Source organism: Aspergillus chevalieri, chromosome 6 (assembly GCF_016861735.1).
Source record: "Aspergillus chevalieri M1 DNA, chromosome 6, nearly complete sequence".
Classification (NCBI taxonomy): Eukaryota; Fungi; Ascomycota; class Eurotiomycetes; order Eurotiales; family Aspergillaceae; genus Aspergillus; species Aspergillus chevalieri.
Window position 1 is genome coordinate 1,107,116 of NC_057367.1, and position 26,092 is coordinate 1,133,207.

Genomic DNA, 26,092 nt, shown 5'->3' on the forward strand with positions numbered 1-26,092 from the left:
CTTTTGGGCGGCCGACTGCGGGGAGTCATAGTGCTCTCCGCATAAGCAAGGCGATAGAAGCCTAGTTTTAAGCAAGAGCTTGGAATTTCGACACTCCTTCAAATCAATTGTTGCTACAGAAATACTCTTGATCAATACACTATTCATGATGTCCAAATCACCTGGTCCTGAAATGGGAAAGAGCGCGCGGACTGCGGACGTCACCATGTCGCGACCCCAAAAAGCAGAGAAAAGAGATGCTTGTACGGACTGCTAGTGAGATTGATTATGAACTACTCTACATGCAGTATGCAGTTACTTACTGACACTCTATTCTAAAGTCACAGAACTCCTCTCCCCTAAGAATAAGCAACAGAAGTCCAAGACCCCACACACATGGTACGATTACATGCAGAGCGAGAAACGAGCCCCCGGAGGCCCACGAGATGCACTAGGCGCATATATCAAAGACCCTGAATCCTTCTCCTCGAACGTCGTCATATACCATAATGAGAACTTTGTGGCGATCCATGATCGATACCCCAAATCGACGCTCCATCTTCTCCTTCTCCCGCGCGATCTCTCCAAAACCCGTCTCCACCCGTTCGATGCCTTTGACAATCCCGAATTCCTAGAAAAAGTCCGGATGGAGGTGAAGAAAATCCGTGCTCTAGCCGCGACTGAGCTAAGGAGGATGTACGGGAAGGAGTCTGCGCAGGAGAAGAGGAGATATGATGCGCTTGACGCAGATCCTCCGCCGGACGAGTTGCCATCGGGAAGGGATTGGGAGAAGGAGATTATGTGCGGTATACATTCGGGTCCGTCGATGAACCATTTGCATATCCATGTTATGTCCGTGGATCGGTATAGCGAGCGGATGAAGAGTAAGAAGCATTATAATAGCTTCTCTACGCCGTTTTTCGTTGATATTGCTGATTTTCCTCTGCCGAAAAACGATCCAAGGAGGCATTTTAGGAAACTAGGTTACCTACAATCGGACTATATTTGCTGGCGCTGTGGAAGGAACTTTGGCAACAAGTTTGCTGAATTGAAGGGGCATTTGGAGAAAGAATTCAACGAATGGAAACGACAATGAACTAACCGTTGGGAGACTTTTAGCTCACTCAAAGAATGAATACATGGGAAGCGTTATTCTTGATTGGTCTTAGCTAGTCAGTGACCCGCAAAGATAATCTATTACTGGGCACCAAAAAGGAAACCCTCAAGTAATCGTAAATATACACATTTCGAATATAACATGCCAGTGACCTTGTCTGGCCGATCACATTCTCAGCGATCAATTGCCCAAGACCAGCTAGCCAACCCCGAGTCTCCCGGTCAAGACCATGTACCAAGGTCCTTTTCAGAACCAAACGGAGCCATGACCAGGAGTATCCTCATCCTCTTGCGACACTATATTTTTCCTTCAATGCGCTTTAGACACGGTTCTTGACAGAACGCGCGGTACCCTTCACCTTCCGGGCCTCGGGGCGGTTAATGTGGTGAGCCGGAATCCAATCGGCGTTGTAAGTGGTGGCAGAGGAAACGGGACTACCGGCGGTTTCAACGGGAGATGTCTCTTCCTTCTTGGATGCACCAGACGACTTCTTGGAGAAGTCGGTCTTTCCGGACTTGCGCTTCTGCGGGAAGTACGGCGCGATCCAAACGGTGTAGAAGAAGTAGACGACACCAGCGAAACAGGTAAGGAGGACGAAGTAGAGGAAGAGGCTGTTCATTAAAGTTAGTCTTGCTTCTTATAATAGCCCTCAGTGACACTTTGATACTCACATGTGGGGGTCGAAGATGCTGGTTTCAGGCTCAACAACGCTGACAGTTCCATTGTACGCGTTGATGGTGAAGAAACGTCCCTCAGCATCAGAAACGATGGAAGCCAAGGTCAATCTCAAGTCCTGCGGGTGCATTTCGTTCACGAAGCTGTAGCTCAATTCCTCCTTCTGGCCAGCAGGAATCTCGACGCCGTATCGCGTGGTGGTCAAGTTGCGGATGATGGCGCTCTGCTCCTCGCCTGGAGTCGACAAACTACCACCGATGAAGTTCAGCGTCACGGGAGAGGATTCCTCATTGGTGACGGAAATAAGCGCCCGAGTTGGGTGGCCATTGACGAGCTTAACGCCGAAGATCTCAGCATCAGGGAAGGACGCCTGCGCCGAGACAGCCAGCTTTGGCGCTTCCACTTCCTCTCCGGCATTCTCGGCAGCCTCCTAATTAGTGGAAGTCACGTTAGCGAAACAATTGGCATTTAAATGAGACAAGACCGGGGGGTGTGAGCATACTGCCGCGAAGCTGGTGCCGATCAAGGCCTGGAGAGAGAGCAGAGCCAACGAGACGAAACCGAAGCGAGCCATTGCGAAACAGAACCGAAGCAAAGGACGAGGGACAAAAAGGAAAAGGACAGGAAGGAGGAAGAGAACCCAATGGGAAGAAGAGAGAGAATTAGAATCGGAGCTATTAATGAAGGGGAATCTTGGACCTTTTTCTCCACGTAGGCGTTTAGATGTCTTAGTCAGCTGACTCCGAGCACTGCGTGGGTGTTTCCAAAACGGGACAGGAAGAAAATCGGGGAACGAAAGAACCCGATATAAAAAGCAAGCGCCGAGAAAGCGCATTCACGCTGGCGCCCTGTACATATCTGGACAAATATATTATTCATCTTACGTCCATACTTCCTGATCTTTCCTCATTTCTGATACCCCTCTTGCCTCCCATATTTGAACTACGATTGCCATTCGTCTCCGCGAGCTAGTCTACCCCGGAAATCCAGCCTTACAACCATGGAAGTTTCGGCTTATTTCGAACGCTATCAGAAGATAGTGTCCATAGAACAGAGAAAGAATAATCTTATCGAGGTAACTATCCTGTCTTGGCTTCAGTTTCAGCTGTCAGCTTTGCTTAATTCCAACTCTCTGTTTAGGAACTTTTGCAACGCGTGACGGACCTCGAAGATGCCTTCTCAAGAGAAAAACTCGACCATGAGCGGGAAATGCGCTTTAATCGAGACATTCAGATTCACGAAATCGAGTTGATGGATAAGCTATCGAGGGTCAAAACGATTATGGTGTGCTTGCTATCTCTCCGTCTCCCTCTTCCCGGCGAAAACCAGTAACTAATCGTACCTGTTATTCCCATCTAGGATCGTGAACCTTTTGTAGTCGTGCTCCTCGACGGAGACGGTATGATATTCAAGGACGAATTTCTACAACAAGGAGGGCAGGGCGGACGAAATGCAGCGTCGCAACTTTCATCCGCCTTACAAACTTATGTCGACGACAATTTCCCCGGTATCTCCGCTCCGAAAATAATGACCAAGATATATGCGAATGTGAAGGGATTAAGCGACATCTGTACGCGTGGGCAGATTATAAATGAGCAGTCCGTTCTCGACGATTTTGTTCGCGGCTTCAATGGATCTATGCCACTGTTAGACCTGGTGGATATTGGAAAAGGGAAACCGTACGACAAGATAAGAGGTATGCGGTCTGGAAGTTGACTTCTCTCTTTCTATAACATTGGAATGGCCCTCATTGCTGGAAGATCCTTTGATTCGAGATGGCAATGTCCGCGACATGGCGGTTCTCTTCATTCGCCACTTCAGTCCATGGGCTAACTTGCTGGCTTCTCCCAGAGATGCTCGACTTGTATATTTACAACTGCCACTGCCACCAGATCTTGCTCGGATGCTCACCCGAAGTCGGATATTCTGAGAAATTGGAAGATATACTAGCAGACCGGGATCTTATCGGACGAGTGTCATTGATTGAAGGAATCACATTCGATAAGGATCTGGAATCATTAAAGCCTTCCTATCGGGTTGCTAATTTCCCAGATATCTTCCGAACTGCAAAGATTACCTCTGCTTTGGCACCTTACAAGGCAGCTGTAACCGCAAAGCCTCGTCCCCTGTTCACGCCATCGCCAATTCAACACGCGGTTCCCCTTTCAAGAACATCCACCAATACAACCCTGGCCAGCAATAACACACCTATCATTTTGCCTACAGTATCTACGACTTCCGCAAGTACGCCTACCACAGACGAGTTCCAGGTTGTGCGTCCAAAGGCGTCCAATTCATTGCGTCCAAAGACAGTGGAACGAAATAGATATGGTCAACGCGTCGATCGGCTTGATTTCAAGAGCATTCCACGAGAAGACCTGAATCGTCTTAAGAAACTGAAACTCTGTAACTTTTACTACCTGCAAGGCGAATGCCCCAACGAGAATTGCCATCATGATCACACGCGCAAGCTGAGCAAGAATGATTATTTCATATTGTCCGCTATTGCTCGCATGACTCCATGTCGCTTCGGACTGGAATGTGACGATGCAGAGTGTATGTACGGGCACCGCTGTCCGCAGAGCGAACCTGGCAAAAAGGACTGTTATTGGGGCTCGAGCTGTCGATTCGAACCGGAAACTCATGGAATTGATACAACTATCGTCAAACTGACCAAGGTTTAACAATGTCTGTGCAATGACCACGGTCAGGGAATGGTTTCATCCGTGACGTCGTGTCTTCTCAGCCCGCGCCGCTTATATCATGCTCGAATGCTTGCATATATCAAATGTTCGTGTCCATATTCATATACTGTGGCTTGGCAGCTTGCCCATGAGCCACTGACATTCACGCACAATAACTACAATGCTCCCTGACGATACAATATACATAGTATTGTTCTCGAAGTTGTCGCAATTGTGGATCGATTCAAAGAAAACAAAGTATACATGGTATCTCGAAAATAGCATAAACCATAACAGACAGTTCCTGAAATCCGCTGGCCGTAAGAATTAAGGCATGCAGCACATCGTAGGAAACAACGAGGACGCGCGTATATATACGACAAAAAACAACGACAAACGAATGCCTATGAATGGATTGTTGTCTGAAACATTCCAAATCTCCTCTCCCAACCGAAACAGCCCTCAAACTTACAACCAAGCTGAGAGTGATCTGCATCTTCACCATCGCCATGCGAGCATCTCACACCGTACTCTTTGATACAGCACGTAAATGGAACGGAGGACACAGGACCCCAGCTCTGGGGGTCAGTTTTACCTTCAGCGGCGGCTTGTGATTTACGTTCTTCGAGATCGCCCCATAGGATGAAAAGCCTTTCTCGTAGTTCACGCAATGATGACTTCTTCCTTCGTAGACTGAAGCAGAAGAGATTAGTAATGCCTGTATATATGACTAGTGGTGAATACTCACTCGACGGGATCTAGACCCAGTAGACACTCGGCATCTGGTCCGGAGACATAAAGGCGTATCCTCTCATTAGGGACACCTGGGCCCGGAGGGGTGGAATTCTCGACGAGAAGACAAAATCGCCATTCCCACCTAATGAAACTTCTTGAATCACTGGAAATATCAAGTTCTTCACCATCAGATGCAACTAATTTACCGTTATCGGGTTCTTCGGGCACGGCAAAGTCTTCCAGGTTGGGCGGGAAAAAGTCGACCACGCGGATATCTGATCGGTAGCAAATGTTTTGGAATGGAAGACGGTATTCGATGCCCTCGGGGGTTTTATATTCGTGGGATTTGTTTGTCAAAATATCCTCCAGTCGTTTGCATTTGACAGAAACATTCATGGCTTTGACTGAAATACGCGCTTTATTAGCTCTTTTCCTTCAGGGTTATTAGAGCTGAAAGGGGTTCTCAAGGGCTCACTATGTTCATTCAAGCGGATCTTCCTGCTAATCTCAAGCGGCTTCTGGCCTTCCTCCTTTTTCTTTTCCTGCTTTTTCTGTCCTTTGTTCTGCTTGGCCTTTTTAGAGCCCGCGGACTTCTCTGAATTTTCTTCCTGGACATCTTCTTTGCTGTAGTATTTTGCCCAATACTCCTTCCTGCGATCTAGTAATGCACGCGCTCGTTCGTCGCTTGAAGGGCTCACTTTCGTGATACAGATTTTGTCCGGGTAATGACGATCAGTATGCATACTGGCTTCCAAATTATCATAGATACGACCCCGCTTAACGTGCACATTATTTAAGTAAACGAAGTGATTTGGTCGGATGTTTACGCGAGCGAAGGCAGCATGCGGGTCCCAAAGCGTTATCCGAAGCGTCATACGTCCTAAAGGCCCGTTACGCTTCCTCTTCGGGCGTGTCAAGTAATTAAAGCTGTCTCCTTCACGGCCGTCGCCATCATCTGCCCCTCCATCCGACAAACCATCATTAGGAGTATAATCAGTGACATCGATGATAACCTTTTCACTGTCATTGTCGCTAATGCTGAGAACTTCGCAAACGAGGATCACATATGTGCGCGCCACGATGTCCTTGATAAGAGCAAACTGCTTCCCGCCAGGTTTCGGATTGGACACAGAAGCTTGAACCACTTGAGAGCTCCTATAAGCCTCCACAGCACGCAGATGGCCAGTGGCATCAACCGAAGAGGCGCGTTTCAGCAGCGCTAGTGCATATTTCTTTTCCAAATTAGATGGCTCAAAAGGCTTTGGACCGGAGATTGGTGACGCGGTGGTTCTTGCGTCCGACTCTTGCCGGTAAATGGCCCACGGAACTGTCTCATGCTGGGAAGCAACTGCGATTGTCTTCCCGTTGAATGTCCGTACCTACGAGTAAAGAGTCAGCACGTATAATAATAAAAGGATTATGAGCACCAGCTTACTCGGAGACCTTGTAAGAGCACAACGTCGCGCTCCTTGATCGGAGGTAATGATGCTCGATCATCATTGAAATACTTGATTTTCAGTCCGTCCCAAGAATGCCCGTTGTCCAGGTTTATGTCTTTTAGGGTAAATGTGATACACACGGATGAACCACCTGTCTTGAAGACATCGCCAAAGACATCGACAACAACCCCAATCACGTTCACGGAGCCTCTGGAGTATAGGGCCGTGGTAATATCCACGTAGCCTGGTGGTACCATTGCTCACATTCGGAAGAGACGAGATGACTATGATGCAAACGGCCAGGGGCACATCTAAAAGAGCATAATACGTCCTCTTCCCGAATAAATATTGGCAAATCGTAGTAATCACCCGAGATCCAAAACAGCCCGCGAACAGGAATATCACGTGTAGCTTCCCAAACCAGGGTCAATCTGAGCAAATAATCACTGGCCGAGATACATTCCAGGATATCCAGCAAGTCCAGCAATACAGCAGCAGAAGAATTTCGAGATTAATACTCTCCTTAACGTTATTGTTGTTGCCGTCGTTGTCCGGACCTACCATATACGATCGACCAAAACGCGCCTGGCGCCAATCGCTTGGGCGGGTGTGGCGTCTACCGCAAGCAGCCAATCAGCGGGGATATATCCCGTGACCGGCGGAAATCCCACATGATTTTTTCCCCTCCTTTGAGCTCGCTTCAGCCCAGACAGAGCGAGAACTTCGCGGTTTCTTCCCCTGTCATCGCATACTTTTCTGTTGGCCTTCCTTTTACTGGCTGGGTTGACCTGTTGTTTATTCCTTTACCTTTCCTGCCACTCCCTTCGTTCTACATCACTTAAAGGCTTTGTTTCCCACCCCTCTGTCCTAAGCAACCATGGCGGAGCGTTACATCCCCGAGCATCGTCGCACCCAGTTCAAGGCCAGAAACCAGTTCCGGCCCGAAGAACTCCGTCGTCGTCGTGAGGAACAGCAAGTCGAGATTCGGAAGCAAAAGAGAGAGGAGAACCTGTCCAAGAGGAGAGGTATTCAGACCCGGGATGGTGGAATTGGTGTTGGAGGCGGCGTGGCCGCCACTGAGAGCGATGATGAAGCCAGTGCCATCGAGAGTGAGGTATGTGTGCTATCTTCTTCTATATTTGTGATATTATTGTCTTCCCTCTGTCCTATTACCCTTCTCTCCCAAGGGTCTTTGCGAGTTGTTTATCACTCACCCCAACAACGAACTTTTTCACCGCCCTCTTGCTTTTTTTCCCTGCATATCCCAGTTTTGTTCGCGTCATGAAGGCACGCGATCATCCGGGAGATCCGTCGTGTCAGGCAAACATGTTTGTTTACAAGGATAGATTGGCTAATAATATGTTTTGTAGCTCAATGTGGAACTTCCGGAGATGGTCAAGGGTGTTTTCTCCAACCAGATTGAGTCACAGATTGCCTGCACAACCAAGTTCAGGAAGCTGCTCTCCAAGGAGCGCAACCCTCCCATCGAGCGTGTTATCGAAACAGGCGTCGTGAGCCGTTTCGTGGAATTCCTCCGGTCCGCGCATACTTTGGTTCAGTTCGAGGCTGCTTGGGCTTTGACCAACATTGCCTCCGGATCTGCCCAGCAGACCCAGGTTGTTATCGAAGCTGGTGCTGTGCCTATCTTCGTCGAGCTTCTGAGCAGCCCTGAACCCGATGTTAGGGAGCAAGCAGTTTGGGCATTGGGTAACATTGCTGGAGACAGCCCTCAATGCCGTGACTTCGTTCTTGGTGCCGGCGCCCTCCGTCCTTTGTTGACCCTCATCAGCGACGGCCGCAAGCTGAGCATGCTTCGCAACGCAACATGGACTCTGAGCAACTTCTGCCGTGGAAAGACACCGCAGCCCGATTGGAACACTGTGCGTATAGCTACACCTTATGAAAATCTTCTTGCATATAAAAGAGGATCTATCGCTAACGTGAAATGCCTGCACAGATTGCCCCTGCCCTCCCCGTCCTCGCTAAACTCATTTACATGCTTGATGATGAAGTGTTGATCGACGCATGCTGGGCTATTTCCTATCTGTCTGATGGCGCCAACGACAAGATCCAGGCCGTTATCGAAGCTGGCATTCCTCGTCGCTTGGTGGAACTCCTCATGCACGCCTCTACCTCCGTCCAGACTCCCGCCCTCCGTTCTGTTGGTAACATTGTGACCGGTGACGATGTCCAGACTCAGGTGATCATCAACTGCGGTTCTCTCCCTGCCCTTCTCTCTCTCTTGAGCTCGACAAAGGACGGTATCCGCAAGGAAGCTTGCTGGACCATTTCCAACGTGACCGCTGGTAACTCCAGCCAGATCCAGGCTGTCATTGACGCTGGCATTATCCCCCCATTGATCAACTTGCTTGCCAACGGTGACTTCAAGACCCGCAAGGAGGCCTGCTGGGCTATCTCCAACGCCACCTCCGGTGGTCTGCAAAAACCCGACCAGATCCGCTACCTTGTCTCTCAAGGATGTATCAAGCCCCTCTGCGACCTCCTTGCCTGCCCTGACAACAAGATCATCCAGGTTGCTCTCGACGGCCTGGAGAACATTCTCAAGGTTGGTGAGATGGACAAGGAAACTGCCCAGACTGGCGACGCCCGTGTCAACCGCTACGCCCTGTTCATTGAAGAGGCAGGCGGTATGGAGAAGATTCACGATTGCCAGAACAACGCAAACGAGGAGATCTACATGAAGGCATACAACATCATCGAGAAGTACTTCTCTGATGAGGAAGAAGCTGGTGGTGACATTGATGAAATTGCTCCTCAGCAGACACAAGCAGGTTTCACCCTTGGAACTGCTCAGCAACAGCCTGGTGGATTCAACTTTGCCAACGGCGGTGATTCGATGGATATGTAAAATTGGGATTTCAATCACAATTTAATTTCAACAACGTTCAACTCTTGCCGTTGACTTGCTGCTTTCAGTATGCTCACTATATCCCCGCCACTTGAGAAAGCTTCTCAATCTCCGGATTCGTGGAGTTCCTGGCACCCGACTCCACCTCGTGGATATTTGACCGATAACACAGATGGATTCGCACATTCAGTCTCGGCATCTTTTGATACGTTATTCTTTTTCGTGGTCAAAGCCCCTGATTCCCTGCCCTGAGTTTTGAGACCAATTTATAATTGCTTCCTTCTTCGTCCCCATTATGCCATGAGATCTTTTTCCTTATGATGATAGATTCGTGTATCATGCCCATCATGTATCTCCCCATTCTCCTCACCACGCCATCTGCCCCGTAGCGTCATTCCTCATACACTGGCGTAATTGTTAGTTTTCCTTACCCCTCTGCTTACTGGTCGTTGCGGTAGTCTGCTTTCACAAGCCCTGGCGTCTGTTGTCCTCTGCCTTTTGCTCGTCAAGGGACTCAGTCCCTGGAAGTTGCTTGGTTCGGCGTCTATGAAGCAAATAAATAAAAGTCGAAGTGCTCCACGATTATTGCTTCTACTATCCATATCTTCCCATAAATGTATACGTAGGTAACGATGAAAAAGAGTGTAATAAGCAAGTAATCAGCAAATTTAAGGAACTCCGTGGATATATACAGGGAATCAGCCTACAATACCCATACACATACATACCAACACCCGTGAACAATCAAGAGCGATTAAGAAAGAAACAGAAAATAAATAAACTAAATGTACCATTGAAGAGCGACGAGTGGAAGAAAAAGTAGAAACATAAGTCATCAAGGACAGCTTAGAAGAAACCGTTAGCAAGAAATCCGTATGTGACACCGAGCAAGGGAAACTTACAGTCCAGTTGGGGAAGGAAATGTTTTGATAGAAAGACCACCCATAAACGAAAAAGAGAAAAGGAAAGGCATCAAGTGTTCCGTCTTACTTCCACCCCAATCAGTCACCCATAACATCATCCTCATCCGGATCAGGAGCAACGGTATTGTTGTCATCCTCGTCACCATTTTCTTGATCTGCATTATCATCCTCAACGAGCCCCTTCGCCCGCAGATCCTCGTCTTCGTCCTCTTCCACCTCATTACGCTCGGCAGCACTGTCTTCCTCATCCTCGTCGTCGTCCTCTATCCGTTTAGCGGATTTCTGTGCTTTCGAACCCGCGTTCCCGTTCTTGGTTCCGGCAGTCTTCTTGCTCTTCGCACTCCGAGACCCAGCACCACCCCTCGCCCTCCGCTCGTCAAGGAACGACAAAACTTCACGGTAGTTAGGGCCCAGACGGGACTTATGCTGGACCAACTTCTTCTTCAGCTGTCCCTGCTGCGGCCCCGAAGTGTCAATAACACGACCAATAATCGCGAGGACGATCTTGCCGGTCAACTCGCACAGACGCTGTTCAGCCAAGATGGTCGACCGCAGACGCTCGATATTCGCCGACTCCTCATCTTCATCAGCGTTGGACTCGTTCTCCTCATCGTCGGAAGGCTCCTTCTCGACGTCTTCGTCTGAGGTCGGCAGGTCGTCTTCGGCAGGTTCGAGGGGTTTGCGGATTTTCTTGGCGTAGATGCGTTCTGTTATCCCGTGGATCTTGGCGATGAGTTTCTGGGTTTCGGTGTTGATTTCGTGGACGAGGCCTTGAGTTTGGGTGAGAGTGTCTTCATTGTTTTCGGCGGTCTGGCCGGCGTGGCGGAGGGTGCTGAAGAGGGTTTGGAGGTCGAGGAGGGTTGTGGTCGCTGTGAAGCGGATGTCGTCTAGGCTAGTGCGTTTCTGCATGATGGAGACGAGGATTTCGACGAATACTTCGCGGCTTTTTGCCAGGGCTTCGAAGTAGGATGTTGTAAATGATACTTTCCCAGCATTGAGGGCGGTTGTCAATGACTGCACCTTCCACATGAAGAAGAACAGGAGGGTGCGGATGCTGTTGATCACCAACTCAGTCTCTGCCTTTGCAGCGTCCTCGTCCTCCTCTTGTCCGCGGAGACCACGCTTGGCGAGGTGGATAAGGGTGTTGAATGGTGCCTCCAGGGTAGTCTTCTTTTTGCTCTTGGAACGAGAAGACGGTGCTGTTTCCAGGACTTGCGTGCAGTCAGTTACGCTAGCAAGATTTGAGACTCTGGTGACTGTGTTGATGAGCTCAGTGAGGGCATCAGAGGGAAGAGAGCTCTCGTCCTGAACTTCTTCGTTTTGGGATAGAGTACTAAGTGCGTCGATAATGTCGTCCCACAGTTCCTGGACCTTGCTTTCCAGCGCCTCTTTCATGTCATCAGAGCTCTTCGCATGCAAGAATGCAACGCTGGCCTCGGTCAAAACATCTTGATCGGAATGTGTGAGGAACTGCTTGTTGATATCGTTCAGCAAAGTGGTGTAGGCAGTGGCGTCCTTTTGCAGGTCCTGGATCTTGTCAAGATCAACGAGGTGTTCAAGTCGCAAAACTGCCGATGCAGCTTCTGGTACTGAGCCGAACTTGTTCAGAAGCTGCGGAATGATCTGCGCGAGGCTGTGTGCAATCTCCTCTTGCAGCTCGGGTATTTTTTCAGTCAGTGCCTTGACCTTCCGTCCTCTCTTGTCGACATCTGATTTGGAGACATCGAGGACACGCAGTTTGACCGCGCAGCATAGAACGTCCAGAAGGGTCACCTCTTGCCCCTCCTCCATCTTGTACAAGCTTCGCACTGTGCCAGTAGCATCATCGTCCGTGGCCTCTGCAATTTGCGAGTGGTCGTAAAGAAGGTAACCGGCTAAAGACTGCCATTGAGCAAGCTCTTCAAGGTGGGGGTAGATGGCTTCGGTTGCGAGCACAAAGCGCGAGTCTATCGAAGTGCCTGATAATGCGTCTCGTGATGTAGCAACAGACCGGTCAGACTTCCGGTCGTTCTCCTGACTATCGTAGCTCTGGAGCATATCAACCAGGCACTTGAACTTGATCCATGAACGTTTCGGAGATGCAAAGTCATCTTCGTCCTCGTCACCGAACAACTCATTGATTTCGTCACCGAGTTCTTCGGTGGTAGAATCGAACACATCCTGGACATTCGCGACGAAGAAACGGCCAGCTGCCTTCCGAACTCGGGGTTCTGCGTCAAACACGAGTCTACCCACGACGTCAACATCACCGGGCTCAATCAGGCCGGCGTCCCGAATGAGATCAAGCAGTTCCACTGCTGATGCGCGCACCACGACATCCGCATCCTGTGCCGCCATCTCCACCATGCGCTGGCGGAAGCGTTCCGTGAACGAGCGCAGACCAGCAATGTTATCTTTATTTTCGTAAAGACCCCGCAGCTGCTCGACGACCACGGCACGCGTCTGGGCAACTGGGTCAGATAAGATCCAGCCCAAGTATCGCAGAAATTGGCCCTCAAAGAAGTATTCTCTGTAGTTGCGTATCCACTGTCCCAAGGCTGACATGCATTCACAACGGATGCGCGGGTCAATATCCCGGTAACGATGGACGAATACAATGTTAACGCCGTCCTTGAGAAACTCGTCAACCATCTCTAGTTTCTTCTCACCCTCTTCGACAGACGTTTGCATGGCGTCAACCCGTCCCTGATTCACAGACTTCTTTTTCTTTTCACTCTCAACCTGTTTGCGCGAAGACGAGACGCTAGTCATTATCTCGCGGGCAACATCGCACAACGTGTTCATGATTGCCAAGGAAATGACCGTTGATGTATGTCTGAAAGGCCGGCATGATGACGTGGATAGAGCAGAAATCCAAATCTGAATGTTCTCGAACAAGTTCTCATCGTTGTATAGGACCGAAGAGTGGTGCAATGTCTGGATCAGAGCGCCGAAAAACTCTTCCAACACCGGCTGGAATGCCCTGAACTTTTTGGCTTTGGAGATAAGAGGATATTCCGAAATTCCAAGCTGGTGGTATTGAGTCTGCAAATCGTCAATACGCGTTGGTGCATTGTCAACATCTTCGACTTCGGATGTGTCAATCTCCAAGTCGGTTCCGGTGCATCTTAGCATGAAGTTGACCATATCGCGCATGGCAGTCGACTGATCATTTTGGTAGCGGGACAGCCAATTCGCGGCGACCGTATCGGACGAGTTTGCTTTGCCAAAGACCTCCGCTGACAGAGCATTAGCAAACGTACAATGCACAGAATGCAAAGAAGCTACGTACCGTATAAACCGTGCTCACCAGCAGCCAAACTGGGTCGCACCTTCGGCTTCCTGACTGTCCGTTTCCCATTAATGGCAGCAGGGCGCAATGCTAACTGGCCGCCAATCCCATTACCAGCTACCTTGACCTTCTTCGTTGTCCGAGGCTTTGCTTTCGTCTTCGGTGTGCTCGACGCTTTCTTGGTCGACTTTTTGCGCGCGGCGCGTTTCCTTTCACGGAGTTCCTCCTCGTCTGCATCTTCCTCGTTGCTGTCGGATTCCGACGCGTCGTCTATCTCTTGGTCTTCCTCTTCGCCAGCATCTTCATCGTCTTCGCCGGCAGTATCACGCTTGCGCTTGGACCCGGTTCCATCGTTATAACTTTGCGAGAGTAATTCGGGCTTTCGCGTCGCTCGACCGGACTTTCTTCTGTCTGTTGCTTGCGTGGAAGGCGGATCTTGGGTCATGTCCGCTTGGGAACTAGACAGACGCGATTCATTCTCCATTTTCTAAGATCGCGAGATGGCCGTGCAGCTTAATTTTAGAGGTCATATATTCCTAGTAGAACCCTTCTGTCAGTACCAACATCGTTATCAGTACATTATGTCATGGTGTCGAGTACCTTTTTTTCCTTTTCAATGCAAACAACGCGACGCAGAGACCCGACCTCGAGGTTCTACTGTGCGCGCGCGTCTCGTAACTCGACTGGTATTTGAAAAAAAAAAAAAAGAAAGAGCAGCGGTCAAGTAAAAGACAACCGACAATGCTTCGAGTCAATGAGAAGCCCAAGCGTCAACAGATGATTCTAACAGCAGCGTCAAGGCGGGACTTCGAAGAGGGGAGATGCTTGCTTGGAGCGGGCTCCGCTGGTACGCGCATGATGCCTGAGGCGTGACTAGGCAGCAGATCACGTGGTTGTAATTTACCCTGCACAATACTAGTGTAACAATGACTGATCATCTGACTTTTGCCAAGGCCGCTGTGCCAAGACCGGCCCTAAATAGTATGCGGAGAAGCACCTTCCGGAATCGGGAAAACCCCACGCCGATGCAGCAAAATGGCGTTTCCCATTACGGCATGGAAAATATCAAGACTCACAGCCAAGTCTCTAAAGCGTTTCACGGCCACAGTCGCATCCCCGCTTGGTGCAGTCAATTTCTGCTTTTGAACGATTCTGGACCACTCATTCCACGGTCTGGTCGGATTGTGCGCTGTGGAAGTGCGTTGTTCGGTCAGCGGTGCGAGGTCAAAAAAAGTGGCGCTCATGACGTTCTTTTATAACAACAATTTGCTATTTCGGTTGATCCTCGATAGTGAACGTTATGTTGCTGCAGGAAAAATTATATATTAACCACGGCCCAATTCTTTCTCCCGTTGATCTTTTTCCCTCGAATTGTGCAAATACAATCAGCTTCACCTGCGAAGTACCGAACTGATTTACTGCCCAGTATGCCGATAAAATCACCCTTCGAGACTGATGTTGCTAAGGCCGGGCATGGAGAGGTCATTCTGGACCTTCTTCCTCCGTCGATACCGACTTTGACCACGTTGACCTACAAATACCCTCTGAAATTGCTTGCCCGCACACCGGGTTTCGTCCCTCGAACCTCCGCGCAAACATGCCCTTCTCGACCGGTTCATCTCTACCTTCTCACATACGGTGGCGGACTGCTCCCGGGGGACCATATCGATGTATCGATAATATTGAAGCAGCGGACAAGGATGGTGGTCAGCACACCACAAGGAAGCACCAAGATCTTCAAGACAGAGCCCACGGCAAGCGTCAAGGGGCAGCGGGGGACACCAGCACACATAGCAACAGACATGAGCCGGCAGGTGCTAGATGTCCGGATTGACAATGAAGCTGCAATTTGCTACCTACCCGATCCTGCGGTACCTTTCAAAGACAGTCGCTACGAGCAGGTCCAAACCTTTACCGTAGACGGGACAGCCCCAGATAGCAAGAGAGGCAGTCTATGTGTCCTAGATTGGGTGACAGAGGGCCGCAGCTCGAGAGGTGAGACCTGGGATTTCCATTTCTGGAAAGGGAAGAATGAAGTATGGTCAGATGACGGGTCTGGTTCGAAGAAACTGCTGCTACGGGACTCGATCATCCTGGACGACGAGTGCGACGATGCAGAGCAAGATGCCGACGATAGCCATCCCAACCTGATCCGGGAACGCACGCATCCCCATGGTATTGTTGGGACGCTGATCCTGTACGGCCCCGTCTATGAAAATCTGGCGTCGTTCATCTTGCACCGCTTTACAACACAGCCGCGGATTGGAGCTCGCAATTGGTCAACGTCTGTGTCGCCAGCCAAGAGTGCCACAGAGTCGTATTCGAGTACTACTAAAACGAATGTCACCTGGACGGCGGCCCGCGTGAGGGCAGGATTTACGCTGGTGAAGTTTGGGGCGGCTGACTTCGAAGCTGCTAAGAGCTGGCTTGGTGACCTTCTCCGGGAGGAGGGTAGTGTGGTTAGGGAGTTCGGGGAAGAGGCGTTGATTTGCTTATGATGGATGGGTTAGGATTTTTTTTTTCTTTCTTGTCTTTTTAATATCCTTATTTTGACCATTCTCCTGGTGGGAGATGGAAATGTGGCTACGAGTGACGGAACTCATCATACCCCATGTTGTTTCAACATAGTATCAGACTCGATTGAGCAATGCATCATTAGCATATCGTTATCATCTATATACAAGAAGCTAGTAAATTTGTACAGCCAAGTCTAAGCAACTATACCCAGCAATCACCACCAGTCACCCACATTGGGTGTCCACTCCTTCTTCGTCGCACCCTGCAGATCATCCACATTCAAAATATCAACCCCCTCATGAACCAAAACCCTCCAGATGTGATTTCTCAATTCCCGAGGCCAACTAGGTAGTCCCCAATATCGCACCCTTACTCCGTGACGGTGCGCGCCTTGTATCTGAGCCCGGATGGAATCCATCTGCTGCGCTGTGAGATGGAAGGGCCGCGGGAACCCGATAGTGTCCTTAAAGGAGGTGGAGGCGTAGAAGCTGTTTGTGTAGTTGAATACGTCGGGCGTGATATCGGCTGGCATACCGGAGAGACCCTGGCCGAGATTACTACCGTCTTGGACAGCTTGCCTCTTCGCTTTCCTATCCTTGTGAGGGCTACCCTCAGTCAGGAAGTCAAGCGGTGCATCGAAGAAAATATCTCGATAGGTCGAATTCGCTGTCACCAGATCAAACGGCGCATTTCCCGTCCCAACAACAGTAACAGGGCCATTAACAACCTCCTCTCCATTAAAATAAGTAAGATACCCCCGCTCCCTCAACGGCTCCAGCCCGTCAACCACACTTGGCCAAGTAAGCACCCCATCTGTCTTGAAATCAACAAGCAAAATAAGCGTCTGTCCGGGATCTGTATCAAAAACCCCATTCCGCGGCTGATCGACGCTTTCATGGAAACCCGTAATCGGATTCTGCCGGTCGAGGATCTTCACTAACGGATCGACGTACATGCTTCGCAACGTGCGCTCGGGCGTGAGTGACGAGGTCGTGTGTCCGACGTAGAGATCTTGGTGGTCGTTTTGGTCGATGAACCAGACGTCTGCTTCGACGCCGATGCAGCCTGCTTGTAGGGCTGAGAAGAGGGGAACACGCCTCCAATAGTCATTGTGGGAGTGGCAGCCGACGGGGATGATGTCGCGCGAGATGTCCGTTGGGTAATGCGATCCGGGTGCGTCTGTGTTGGGGTTGTGGTCTGGGTTTAGCCAGTTGGTGGCGCCGCGGTCGAATTCGTCAGGGAAGAAGGAGTAGGAGAGGCCAAAGAGGATTGATACGAATTGGATGATTCCTCTACACCCATGCCCTATGTATTAGTCTAGATTCGTGTGTATTTCTGGCAGGGGAGAACTCACAACATGACGAAAATGCCCACGAGGAGGTACAGCAAGCAGCGGAGTATTCTGGATTTCCCGACTCGTCTCCGCGGACGTTCAATAAACTGCTCAGACGATTCAGAGGATGATAGTAAAGGAAGAGCATCGTCAGTGTCAGATCTTGGCCTCTTGGCTCGTGAAGAAAACGACGCGAAGATCCCTCTGATCCTCACCCATGGAGTAGATTGTCGACCGGACCAGCGCAAATCCGATTTCTTCGGCTCGTCGCCCACAGGCGAATCCGCCATGAATGCCGATTTATCAAGTCCTGCAATGGACTTCACAATATTGGTAATTGTCTGTCTCTCGGCTGTTATTGGAAAAAGTCGCGTGCGACAAGGTGCTGCTGCTGAGGTTGTCGGAAAGCGAACAACGGCGAGGCATCCCGGGCCATGATATTCAATGATGGCGTAGTGCGTCGTCGAGTCAGAGATTTTTCTTAGAACTTCTGTCGTTCTATTTTGTCTGCAAAAGAAGAGAAAATCCAGTCGATCCCCTTGCTGAATCCTTCTCCATATCCTCGGTTAGTCGGAGAGGCAAAAGATTTCGTCAACTCATGGATCACTTGGATATTTCCGTTTCTGGAAATGGTAGAGGAACGGCCAATGCACTCGAGCGCGTGTAGAGATTAAGACTTATATTGGAGATTGAGCAATCTAGAACACGGAGTTGTGACCGGGATACGAAGTAGTAGTAAGGGCTATTCAGTAGTGGTTGTAGCGATCTGTCTCTACGGCATCTTGTATGAGCGCTAAGAAGGCATTATCAGACCAGAGCAAAGGAAAAGACAAGGCAGTTGATTCCAATTTTATTCCTCGTTCTTATCAACATTCTTTTTTCTAAATTTTGCTATAATAAAGAACAATATTTCAAATACAGACTATAGATCCCTGTCCTTATCAGATACGATTAGATCTGCGACCGCGGGAAAAAAAAGAAAAAAAGAAAGAGAAAAAACCTTCCGACGTCAACGAGCACCGTTAAACAACACCACAACCACCATAATGCCTCACAAGCACAAGAGACGCCAAAATGACAAGGAGTAAGCTGCAATTCAGTCCAGTATACACCTGCGCATGTCTTTACTAACCTGGATCCCACCTCCCACAGCCTCTACGACCTCCCCCCGTCACTAGTCGCAAAACCTCTCCCAGCGCGAGACCCCAACGCCAAATCCAAAGCCACCGGGAGGAAGAAGAAGGAGGAACAAGAAAATCTAAAACGGAAATATGAAACCAAGCAGAAGGCCGGACAAGATGATACCCCGCGAGCATTCCGTCAGTTGATGCAGCTCCAAGAACGCGCGAAGCAAAAGCAACAACCGGCCACCAAGACGGACGGCGCAGAAGGCGGCAAGAAGAAGAGAAAGAGAGGTATAGAGGATAGACAAGATGAATCGACACCGAAGAAGAACGCTGGTGCAGCTGGTGCAGCTACGGATGCCATCGCCAGCGCAACCGCCGCAAAGTCTGAATCCCAAACCGGTCCGAAAATCCTCCCTGGTGAGAAATTGTCCGACTTCTCCGCACGAGTTGATCGCGAGATGCCATTATCCGAAATGAAGCGATCCACCAAAGCAACCCCGGGCGACCTCCCCAAGATCCGCGAACAGCGTCTCACCAAACACGACAAGCGTCTGCGCCGGCTGCAGGCACAATGGCGCGAGGACGACGTGAAGATCCGCGAGCGTGAACAGGCTGAGCGCGAGGAACGGGAGGCGGAAATGGAGGAGCAGCTTGAATTGTGGAAGCAATGGGAGACGGAGGCTGGAAAGGCAAAGGCGAAGAAGAAGGCTGAGGCGCAGAAGAAAAAGAAGAAGAATAAGGGGAATGCTGCTGCTGCTGATGATTCGGACGACGACTATGATGGCGCAGATCCCTGGGCTAAATTGAATAATCCGGAGCGCATTAATAGGCAGATGAATCCTCAGGATGTCGCGCAGGCACCGCCGCAGTTGACGAAACCTAGAGAGATCTTCAAGGTCCGTGGCGGTGCCAAGGTCAATGTTGCAAACGTACCGACTGCTATGGGAAGTTTAAGGCGGAGAGAAGAACTGGCCGATGAGAGAAAGAATATCGTGGAGCAGTACAGACGACTTATGGCCGAGAAACGACAATAGCGCTTTCCTTCTTATTCGTTCTGTTTTTGGGAGCATGTTCAGAAGATTACATCTGCATCTCTTGATATCTAGGCAAGAAAGAAAGGTATTTATGCTGCTTTTTATATACAATGTACCTAATACCCCATAACACCAGGTCCCAAATTAAAAAGAGGACTTTTTCTGCTATATCAAACAATCACAATACAACCCTTATTCTTGCTGCAAAGATTTAACATAGTCCGCAGCCTTAGCCTTGATTTCCTCAATCGTCTTCTCATTACCACCCTTCTCCTCGAAATCAAGCCACTTCTTGAAGAAGAATTTCGCCTGCTTGGGCCGGAGCTTCTTGCCCGAACCAGCCGCAACAGCGCCCTTCTGGATACCAAGGACACGCTCGAACAAGCGTCTGACCTGCTCAGCGTCGCCGTTCTTGATCTCCAGATCCAAGAGGATGTTCCACAGGTCGATCTTCTTGAGGAACGAGGACAGGAGACCTTCGAATACGGTGCGGCCACGTTCAATGTCTCCGTTCTGAGAGCGGAATTCGAGTTGTCCGAACTTGGAGGTCGTCTCGATGTGAGTGTGGGAAGGAAGGGACTGGAGAGCGCGGGGAAGAAGAGCACGGCCACGGTCAGGGGCGGCCATCGAGTCAAAGAGGAAGGAAGCGTAGTTGACGAAGAACTTAGGGGTCGGAGAGATCTTCTTCTTGAGAGCGGTCTGGAAGAGGTCTTCCGCTTTCTGTAGAACAATAGCGTTAGAATAGGATACTTTACAAGTCACACATACGGGATGGGATATCTTACCTCGATCTTTCCAGACTGGATGTAGATGCTGGTCATCCGCTCGTAAACCTCCTGGGTATCGTTGTACTGGCAGGCACGCTTGAAGACGTCGTCAAGGGTCTCATCATCACCATAGGTGTTTTCTAAGTTCAGTAATGCCACCCAGATATTTAACTTCTCGGTGTCCTGACCGATGGTGATAGTGCGAAGAGCCCGTTCGGCAATCTCCCGTGCCTTCTCGATCTCACCCAACTCGAGCTGGAAGGCCATGTACTTCAGCCACAAGAGCGACGAGTCAGGCTCACCAAGCAGAAGTCGTTCGTAGTCGGCCACGGACTGGGGTCCATTTGCGTCAAGTTCGCCAGTACGGTCAACCTGGATCTCTGGCTTACGGGACTTCTTCTTCTTCCGTGAGCTGTCGTCTTCGCCTTCGGAATCGGATGCAGCTGCCTCGTCTTCATCGTTGTTGACGTTGCCGCTCCAGTCGAAGCCGCCGTCTCCGAGACCGCCTGTCTTCTTCGACGGGGCGTCCTCCATTTCTTCGTCGTCTTCGCTCTCCTCGGATCCAGAGCCCTCGCTGCCATCTTCCAGGTCGACACCGCCCATCGAGACATCATCGTCCTCGTCCTCATCCTCGTCGTCGCTTCCTTCCACCTCAGCTCCGCCAAGGCCATCGAGACTCACGCCATCTTCGGAGCCGTCCTCTTCCTCATCACTGCTCTCAGAATCCTCAGCATCCTTGAAGTACGAGGCCTTCAGACCGAACGAGATCTTCTCCTGTGCGCGGTCGATCTTGAGAATCTTGGCCTTCACAACATCACCCTCCTCGAACAAAGTCCGAGCATCCTCCACCCGCTTCTCAGCCATCTCGCTGCGGTGGCAAAGACCGCTGATTCTGGCGGAATTATCGACATCAATGAATGCACCGAATTCCTCGACCTTGCGGACTTTACCAGTGACAATCTGACCAGGCTTAAGATCACGAAGCGTAACGGGGGCCTTGTAGTTGGGGTCCAGGACGGAGTCCTTCAGACTGATTTGCAGTTTGTTCTGCTCAGGATCAACGAGGGTGACACGGCCCTTGACAAGCTGGTCGACCTGGAAGGCCTCCTTCCACTCCTTGAGGTAAGAGTCGGACAGGTCAGAGATACGGACATAAGCGGTGACGTCGTGGCTCAATGCCACGAACAACCCGCTGTCTGCAACTCTGCGTATGAAACCACGAACAACGTCGTTCACCTTGAGTTGTTTCATCGATGCGAGTTCACGGTCCTGGACCGGCAGGGACGAGCTGAGGACTCTTGATGGCCGGAGAGACAGCGAGACCCTCTTGTTAGCCTTGTCGACTCCGACAACACATGCGCGGAGCACCTCATTCTTGCGGTAAACGGTCGGGTTGGCCTTCTCGTAGTCATCGGCCATATCGACCAAGTTGACCGCTCCGACAACCGTATCACTGAGTTGCATGAGAACCTGTTTCTCAGTAGTCTTGGTGACTCTGCCTGGAACAACCATGCCCACAGACAAATCATCAAGCGAGAGCTTGTCAGAGCGCTTTCTGGCAGAAAGATCCAAACGGCCCTTTTCTGTGTCAACCGCTATGACGTGAGCCTCAATGGCAGACCCAATGGGGAAATGCTTGTCGATGTCTGCCAAAAGCGACAGGTCGTCGGATGCATCCATTAAACGCATTCTACCTCGCACGTTCGGCGACAGGTTAATCCAGAGCGAGTCGTCGGCAATGTTGTTGATGAAACCAAACCACGAAGAGCCAACCTGAATTTGTTCCAAGTTGAGCGGCTGAGGGTTGGCGGCTTGCAAGAAACTGGGCTTGATGGAGAGTTCGTACACGGGGTATTTGCCAGTGCGGTGGCTGACGGGGAGGAACTTGTGGTTCCGAGCATCGTGCACACCAAGAATTCGGGCAGATATGATTTCTTTCTGGCGGACGTGTCGCAATGGCTGCTTGCGGTCCTTGATGTCGTCCAATTTGTCGAAGACCTCGGAGACATCAATCCGACCCTGGATGTTTTCCGCGAGCTGAACGTTGACCTGCGTTGCTTTGACCGACTGAACCTTGCACTTGACAATGCGACCAAATGTGAAGTCAGACATGGTTTGAAGACTCTCATCGACGGCGTTGACGACGGCGACGTTGTCATCGGAAGCTCGAGGCTCCTTTGCCTTCTTAGGTGTCTGGTTCTTGGGACCGGCACTAGTCGCCTCATCCGGCCGCATGCTCAAGATGAATCTCCGGAAATCAGTGTCTATGGAGTGGACAGTTGCCGTAACGGTCTCAGAAACAGCCATGCCAAACTCAGGCTTGGTAACATTCTCCTCACTGACAAGACGCTTGGGGACCAATCCAACCAAGCCACCCAACATCTCAACGAAAATACCATCGAAAGTAATATTCCGGATGAAGCCAGTGACTTCAGTACCTTCTTCGAGATCTTCGAAGTCGTCACGGAGACTGCCTTGCTTGGCAGCCTTTTTCAGACTAGCCTTGCTTGTCACTCTGATCAACCGATGGGCTCGTTGGATGTCCAGTACGAGAAGCTCATTGAGCTTCTGGCCGACACGAATTTTCGAAAGCAACGAGCTCTGCTTGGAGGTAGATCCGTCAGAAACATGGTGAAGGTCCAACCGAGCCACAAGGCCAAACTCGTCAAGCTTGAGAAGGACGTCGTCACCAGACTTCTCGAAAACAGTACCTGTAACGAGCAATCCTGGGCGAATGTTTTCGAATGCCTTCTTGTAGGTTTCCGTGAATGTGGAGGGGTCCTTGCACGACACTGTCAACCTGCCAAGAGACACGTCCACACTCAGAGCGTGGACGCTCAGCACCTGGCCCAATCGAAAATGCTGGGAAGGGTCCTTGATGTAGGCCTCGCTCATTTCAGAGACAGGGAGGAAAGCCCGGACGGAGCCATAGAATTGAACAACAGCACCGTGGGGCTGAATATTCACGATGGTTCCAGGGGACTGAGCGCCAGGGACGATATCCTTGTAATCCTTCCAAATGGCAGACTCGCTGTTTAACAAACTCTTCTTCAGAGTCAAACGGATCTGGCGTTTTTCTAGGTTGACGGACAGAATCCTAGCCGAGATAGTCATACCCTCACGGAACTTCTTTTCTGGGAATTGAAGGGCAGCATCCGCAAGGTGCATGGATGGGACGAGACCCGTGATACCATCAGCCAGGGACACTATCAATCCATCGATTCCGTTGGGGCCAATCAAAAGCTTCTCGACCTTTCCTTTCACGACAGCGCCGATGGTCACATCTTCGAGACGAATGAACGGCTGGTCAATAACCTTGCGTTCACAGGAAAGCAAGTAGAGGTTGTCGAGAGTATTATAGCCGACTACTCTTGCCTCGTGTGTGGTGCCGAGCTTGAATGGTCCTTTGTCAGCGGAGACGCTTTCTGTTTGGCCGTCTGACAGACGTGAAATGTGAATAAATCCCGTATGCTTCGTAGATCCAATCTTCACATAGACACCAAGCCCAGGGTCCACCTTCACGACTGTTGCTTCGGGCACGATTGCTGAGATAGTCGGCGCTTCCTCAGATGAACCAGGTCCTTGGTCATCGGAAGAGAACTTGATGACATGATCGAGCAGCGAGAAGCCAACCTTGAATGGCTCGGATGCAGGGAAAGTGCAGACAAGACGCCCCTTGACCTTTGCGCCAGTGCGGTATTTCTTCGTAAGATCTTCCTTCAGCGAATTTCCTCCAGACTGGACCAAATCCACAGTTGCATCCAACATGCCCATGATCTTGCCGACCAGCCCGGTGGGCGTGACATCCATCAGGAGAATTTCAGCTGCGGTACCGGGAAGGAAGGAGTTGATCGTAGGTGCAGTGCTGAGATAATGCGACTTGGTGATAGACCCCGTATTCCGGAGGTTAGCAGATAACTTGAAAACATTCCCGCTAGCGTTCTGGCCAGTCACCATACACAAGAAAACCGCTCCTTCTTTGATGCTCGAGTACTCCAACTTGCGGTCAATTTCCTTAGAGGACATGAAACCCTTGACATCAGAGCCCTCAATACCCAGATCCATGACCAGACCGTGGTCTTCCACACTCACAACCGACGCCTGAACGGCTGTATTCTCAACAAGATCTGACTTGGATAACCCGGAGTTCGCTTGCCTTGGATCGACTGCAAGCTCGATGCGCTTCCTATTCCGAGAGCTGGGATCTGTCGGGTTGCTCCCGACAGATACAACGTGAGCCCGTAGGTATTGTCCCAGGTAGAAGTAATTTTTCAAATTCAAAGAGCCCTCGTCGGAGTCGTCATCGGAATCGTCATCGTTGTCTTCCTCGTTGAGAACCTTCTCAATCTTCTGCTCCAATCCTCTCGAGACAGCCGTCAAGGGAACATAGCCGGTAAGGTTATTAGGGAGCGAAAGACCGATGTCGTGGGCGTTGATACTCGAGACCTGACCCAAGACCATGGACCCAGGGACAATACGCTTTTCAAATTAGTCACAATGATGACACCAGACAAAGTTTTCCCAACATACCTTGAAATTCAATCCTTCAACTCGAACAACCTTCTTAGAAGCTTCCTTGTCTGCCTTCTTCTTTGCGGCCTTGGTCTTGCGTTGTTTGCGAGGCTTCTTCGCAGCAGTGTCGTCTGCATCACCCATGTCGATATCATCATTTCCTTCATCGTCATCGTCCTCGACATTGTGCGACTTCTTCGAACCCGTCTGCTCGAACAGAACGTCCTTCTGTGCTTGGATTTGAATCTGCTTCCGTTCAAGAGGCGTCAAGATGCTGGATCCACCACGAGGGAAAGCCGGTTCGTCGTCGCGCAAGACAGAAAGGTCCGTTGGCTTCGTAGCCTCAGATTTCGACTTGGTATCGTCCAAAGCGTCGGTCTTTTGCTTCTTGTTATCCTTCTTGTCTGCTCCGACTCGTGCGCGCTTCTGGGTTGTTGCTTCCTCGGCAACATTGCCCTTGCGCTTGATAGGCGCCATGATAATTAAAGTTTGGCGAATTCGAGACTCTAGCGCAGACTCTTTGAGCTGCTCCAGAGCTCCAATGTTGAGTGGTTTTATGTACAGGCGCAAAGAAGCGTTCGAAGAGGAATGAGGAAAAAAAATGTTACCGCCCGCACATTAGACCCACATGGTGGTGCACGTGATCCTTATCGATAAGCGATCTTCCTTAAAGGAAAATGACAAGGTCAATGGCAAAGGAAAACGATAAAAGAGAGATAGGAGAATAGAAAAGAAGAATGGAATACTAAAGATGATCGATATACTCATACAATCGCCCTGGTATGTGTAGTTGGACGATTAAAGGTGACAGTTTGTCTGGTAGTATATACTCGTGACCATATGCCTCTAATACAGCACCTCAGTCCCCTTTTGTCTATTTTTATATGCTCTATTACTCTATAGACAACATAGAAGAAGCATAAGTTGACAAATTGGGCTTAATTGAAACGGACGTTCCGTCTCGGGCCAACATTCTCCCATACCCGTCTCATTACAGTACTTGCGCGCGAAGTTCGCGTCCGCACGCGATCCCACGCGAAGGCCCACTGGCCCCCAAGAATCTTGAACTTCTCTCCTATTCACTCTTACCTCTATGATGTTTTTGAAGGT

General features: G+C 50.2%; 10 protein-coding genes across 10 annotated transcripts; 5 read left to right on the forward strand and 5 right to left on the reverse strand.

The window, feature by feature from the left end:
• Positions 1-145: 145 nt before the first annotated feature.
• Positions 146-1,075, forward strand: HNT3 (DNA 5'-adenosine monophosphate hydrolase; the record flags this gene model as incomplete). The annotated part of the gene is made up of 2 exons (XM_043281559.1): positions 146-242; positions 321-1,075. 2 exons carry the CDS (start codon positions 146-148, stop codon positions 1,073-1,075), a joined length of 852 nt encoding a protein of 283 aa, XP_043139026.1.
• Positions 1,076-1,415: 340 nt separating this feature from the next.
• Positions 1,416-2,345, reverse strand: ACHE_60391A (putative translocon-associated protein, alpha subunit; the record flags this gene model as incomplete). Its single annotated transcript, XM_043281560.1, has 3 exons — positions 1,416-1,707; positions 1,768-2,201; positions 2,274-2,345. The coding sequence occupies 3 exons, from the start codon at positions 2,343-2,345 to the stop codon at positions 1,416-1,418; spliced, it is 798 nt and encodes a 265-aa protein (XP_043139027.1).
• Positions 2,346-2,771: 426 nt separating this feature from the next.
• ACHE_60392S (CCCH zinc finger protein) lies at positions 2,772-4,455 on the forward strand (the record flags this gene model as incomplete). The annotated part of the gene is made up of 4 exons (XM_043281561.1): positions 2,772-2,846; positions 2,912-3,055; positions 3,131-3,467; positions 3,623-4,455. 4 exons carry the CDS (start codon positions 2,772-2,774, stop codon positions 4,453-4,455), a joined length of 1,389 nt encoding a protein of 462 aa, XP_043139028.1.
• A 404-nt stretch (positions 4,456-4,859) lies between these two features.
• Positions 4,860-6,886, reverse strand: ACHE_60393A (telomere-binding alpha subunit central domain protein; the record flags this gene model as incomplete). Its single annotated transcript, XM_043281562.1, has 4 exons — positions 4,860-5,148; positions 5,204-5,594; positions 5,666-6,569; positions 6,626-6,886. The coding sequence occupies 4 exons, from the start codon at positions 6,884-6,886 to the stop codon at positions 4,860-4,862; spliced, it is 1,845 nt and encodes a 614-aa protein (XP_043139029.1).
• Positions 6,887-7,506: 620 nt separating this feature from the next.
• On the forward strand, positions 7,507-9,498 carry SRP1 (karyopherin alpha; the record flags this gene model as incomplete). The annotated part of the gene is made up of 3 exons (XM_043281563.1): positions 7,507-7,743; positions 8,000-8,509; positions 8,587-9,498. 3 exons carry the CDS (start codon positions 7,507-7,509, stop codon positions 9,496-9,498), a joined length of 1,659 nt encoding a protein of 552 aa, XP_043139030.1.
• A 1,001-nt stretch (positions 9,499-10,499) lies between these two features.
• Positions 10,500-14,176, reverse strand: ACHE_60395A (cohesin subunit IRR1; the record flags this gene model as incomplete). Its single annotated transcript, XM_043281565.1, has 2 exons — positions 10,500-13,639; positions 13,693-14,176. The coding sequence occupies 2 exons, from the start codon at positions 14,174-14,176 to the stop codon at positions 10,500-10,502; spliced, it is 3,624 nt and encodes a 1,207-aa protein (XP_043139031.1).
• A 943-nt stretch (positions 14,177-15,119) lies between these two features.
• Positions 15,120-16,190, forward strand: ACHE_60396S (urease accessory protein UreD; the record flags this gene model as incomplete). Its single annotated transcript, XM_043281566.1, has 1 exon — positions 15,120-16,190. The coding sequence occupies one exon, from the start codon at positions 15,120-15,122 to the stop codon at positions 16,188-16,190; it is 1,071 nt and encodes a 356-aa protein (XP_043139032.1).
• Positions 16,191-16,423: 233 nt separating this feature from the next.
• Positions 16,424-17,832, reverse strand: AIM6_2 (uncharacterized protein; the record flags this gene model as incomplete). The annotated part of the gene is made up of 2 exons (XM_043281567.1): positions 16,424-17,501; positions 17,564-17,832. 2 exons carry the CDS (start codon positions 17,830-17,832, stop codon positions 16,424-16,426), a joined length of 1,347 nt encoding a protein of 448 aa, XP_043139033.1.
• A 756-nt stretch (positions 17,833-18,588) lies between these two features.
• ACHE_60398S (uncharacterized protein) lies at positions 18,589-19,703 on the forward strand (the record flags this gene model as incomplete). The annotated part of the gene is made up of 2 exons (XM_043281568.1): positions 18,589-18,626; positions 18,695-19,703. 2 exons carry the CDS (start codon positions 18,589-18,591, stop codon positions 19,701-19,703), a joined length of 1,047 nt encoding a protein of 348 aa, XP_043139034.1.
• Positions 19,704-19,895: 192 nt separating this feature from the next.
• Positions 19,896-25,459, reverse strand: RRP5 (putative rRNA biogenesis protein RRP5; the record flags this gene model as incomplete). Its single annotated transcript, XM_043281569.1, has 3 exons — positions 19,896-20,423; positions 20,489-24,949; positions 25,001-25,459. 3 exons carry the CDS (start codon positions 25,457-25,459, stop codon positions 19,896-19,898), a joined length of 5,448 nt encoding a protein of 1,815 aa, XP_043139035.1.
• Positions 25,460-26,092: the final 633 nt, after the last annotated feature.